At 54.4% G+C, this 3,133-nt stretch overlaps 1 protein-coding gene across 1 annotated transcript; it reads left to right on the top strand.

The window, feature by feature from the left end:
- Positions 1-1,084: 1,084 nt before the first annotated feature.
- Positions 1,085-2,011, top strand: LOC137846402 (olfactory receptor 14A16-like). The gene has a single exon (XM_068664334.1). The coding sequence runs from the start codon at positions 1,085-1,087 to the stop codon at positions 2,009-2,011; it is 927 nt and encodes a 308-aa protein (XP_068520435.1).
- Positions 2,012-3,133: the final 1,122 nt, after the last annotated feature.

Below are 3,133 nucleotides of genomic sequence, written 5' to 3' on the forward strand. Positions count from 1 at the left end.
GAGAGAGGTTCAGGGCAGCCTGGGGGGGAAGGCAGAGGAGAGCTGGCAGGGAGAGAAATCATCAGAGCCACCTCCCCACGGTAGGTCTCTGGGTGCAGGGCAATGCTTCTGCATGCCCTGCCAGGCTCTCCTGGAGCTGCCACAGCCCTCAGCCGATGGGAGCTGTCAGGAGTACAGTCAGTGTTGGAGTTGAAGGGCATGCAGGGCTTGTGTGCTGCAGGGTCAGCGTGCAGGGCCCGAGGGCTCCCTTCTCTTGGGGCTGGCTGCAGGCTGTGCAGCCAGGGGTGCAGGCAGGGGTGCCCAGGGCTGTGGTGCAGAGCAGGGTCCCTGCTGTGCCCCAGGGGCTCTGTGTGCTGGGGCAGGGCCTCTGCTGCCTGCCAGGCTCAGCACTCAGCCTGGCCAGGGAGCTGCCCAGGGGCTGCGGGGAGAAGCTGCGGGTGGAAGGAGCTCCCCCGGCATGGCAGGGCAGGGTCCTGCTGCTGCCCAGAGCCTGCTGCCAGGGACAGGCTGCTCACAGCCCCACACCTCCCCGGGGCACTGCACAGCAGAACTGCAAGGCAAGACCTACCTGAAGGCACTACACTTTTCTCTGCCTTCGTTTTCCCACCTGTGTGGTGATTCAGAGGGATAGGAATGGAGTAGTAGTACTAAAGACTAAGGCTCCTTGATCATTGCTGTAGATATGAGGCACCTCACACACTTCAGTGTACAGACAGTACCAACATTACCTTTGTTTTTTCTTAGGGAATTGTTTGACCTTCTCCTCATGACCTGCAAACGGGGAGATGTCCCTGGCCAGCAGACTTCTCAGACCACTCCAGGTTCCCTTCTAAGTGTTGCTGCAGACCAGGACTGACTGCCGAAGAGCGCACAGAAGAGCCCCACGCTTGTTGTGGCACCCTCAGAGCAACAAGCAGACATAAGACAAGGAGCTGCAGAAAGCTCTTCCTGAAAAGAACGTGGCACAGATTATTGTGTGGGAAGGTGTTCTGTGAGACTTGCAATGGGTTTTGGTCAGAGAAGTAATTAAATTTTACGCTGTCATTTTTTCTTTTCGACAGGCTCCCTTGCTCAGGGGCGATAAATGTGTAATGGCAGCTCCATCACCGAGTTCCTCCTGCTGGCATTTACAGACACACGGGAGCTGCAGCTCCTGACTTTCGGGCTCTTTCTGGGCATCTACCTGGCTGCCCTCCTGGGCAATGGCCTCATCATCACAGCCATAGCCTGCGACCACTGCCTCCACACCCCCATGTACTTCTTCCTCCTCAACCTTGCCCTCCTCGACCTTGGCCTCATCTCCACCACTCTCCCCAAAGCCATGGCAAATTTCCTCTGGAACATGAGGACCATTTCCTATGCAGGATGTGCTGCACAGGTCTTTCTGTTAGTCTTTTTGTTTTCAGCAGAATTTTCCCTTCTCACTGTTATGTCCTATGACCGCTACGTCGCCATCTGCAGGCCTCTGCACTACGGGACCCTCCTGGGCAGCAGAGCCTGTGCCACCATGGCAGCAGCTGCTTGGGGCAGTGGCTTTCTCCATGCTGTACTGCACACTGCCAATGTATTTTCTTTACCTCTCAGCCATGGCAATGCCCTGGACCAATTTTTCTGTCAGATCCCCCAGATCATCAGGCTCTCCTGCTCAGAATCTTACCTATGGGAAATTCGAATTACTATGGCTAGTTTTTTTCTACTGAGTTGGTGTTTTGTTTTGATTGCTCTGTCCTATGTGCAGATCTTCAGGGTTGTGCTGAGGATGCCCTCACAGCAGGGACGACACAAAGCCTTTTCCACATGCATCCCTCACTTGACTGTGGTCTCTCTGAATTTCAGCACAGCCATGTTTTCCCACCTGAAGTCCCCCTACATCTCATTCCATACCCTGGACCTTGTAGTGGCAGTTCTGTACTTGCTGGTGCCTCCAGCAGTGAACCCCCTCATCTACAGCATGAGGAACCAGGAACTTCAGAATGCTGTGTGGAAACTGAAGACCAACTGTATTTCATAAACAACAAGCTGCCTGCCCTGTTCTGCAAATCACTCTTAAAGGTACGCGTAATAAGCAAAGCCTGTCTTATGTTCTCGTGCTGATTGTTTTTCCCCCAGTTTTATTACAAAAGTTGTCCAAAAAGAAATATAATTCTGCATTTTATTGTGCTTTTTATTCAATTAAAGTTGTTTTTTGTTTTTTGTTTGTTTGTTTGCTTGTTGTTTTTTTTTTTTTTTTTGCTGCTCCTGTGGCTTGGTTCCAGTGCTGCTGTGGGGCTGTGCTGGGACTGCAGGCAGGAACAGGCAGTGGGCACTGCAGTGGCACACCTGGCCTACAGAGAATCATCTTTCTCCTAAAAGGGCTGTGCCTGAAGGCTCACTTCTGCTTTCAGAGCTGCTGTCAGATCCGAAGGTGCCCAAGGAAGAGAGTCCAAAGAGGCTCCTTACTCTGCCAGGCTGGGCACCTCTGAGCACCCCATGGCCACAGTTGTGGGATGTGGTCAGTGGCAGGGCCCCCACTAGCTGGCTCTGACACCCAGCCTGACCAGCACGGCCCTGCAAAGTGCCCCCATGCCCCGGGCACCACAGCCCCCTGGCTCTGCAGAGCAGCACCGCCAGCTGGGGCTGTGGGGAGCATGGCCTGGGGCTGCAGCAGTGGCCGGTGAGGCCAGCACAGTCGGGCTCACCTGGGAGAGGCTCCCTGGGAGACTGGGTGGCTTAGGAGAAGAGCAGGGCCTGTCCATGTACAGGGGAGACACGGGACCTGAAATCCTTTGCTGCTGCTGCTACCTGCAGGCACATGGTATGCACAGGAACACGAGTGAGCACAAAGGCCATCAGTTATCCCTAGGGGTGTCATGAAAGTCAGTGTGGCAGAGAGCGTCTTCAGATGCCGTCATTCTAGCATAATAGCCACGGGGCATCTGCCTGAATAACACAGAATAGTTCAGTTGGAAGGCACCTTCAGAGACCGTCTAGTTCAAAGTGCAAGAGCTGAATGCAGCTCTGAGATTTGCTTCCTTGAAACTCCAAGGTCCCTGTGCTCAATACTCATGTCTTGGGGCATCCCAGAAGAGGCAAGAGCAGGGCGATGCACCCACCACAGGGCTGAGGTGCCTCCCAGCCTCTGGCAGTGGTTGCA

This window comes from Anas acuta, chromosome 32, assembly GCF_963932015.1.
Source record: "Anas acuta chromosome 32, bAnaAcu1.1, whole genome shotgun sequence".
Taxonomy (NCBI): Eukaryota; Metazoa; Chordata; class Aves; order Anseriformes; family Anatidae; genus Anas; species Anas acuta.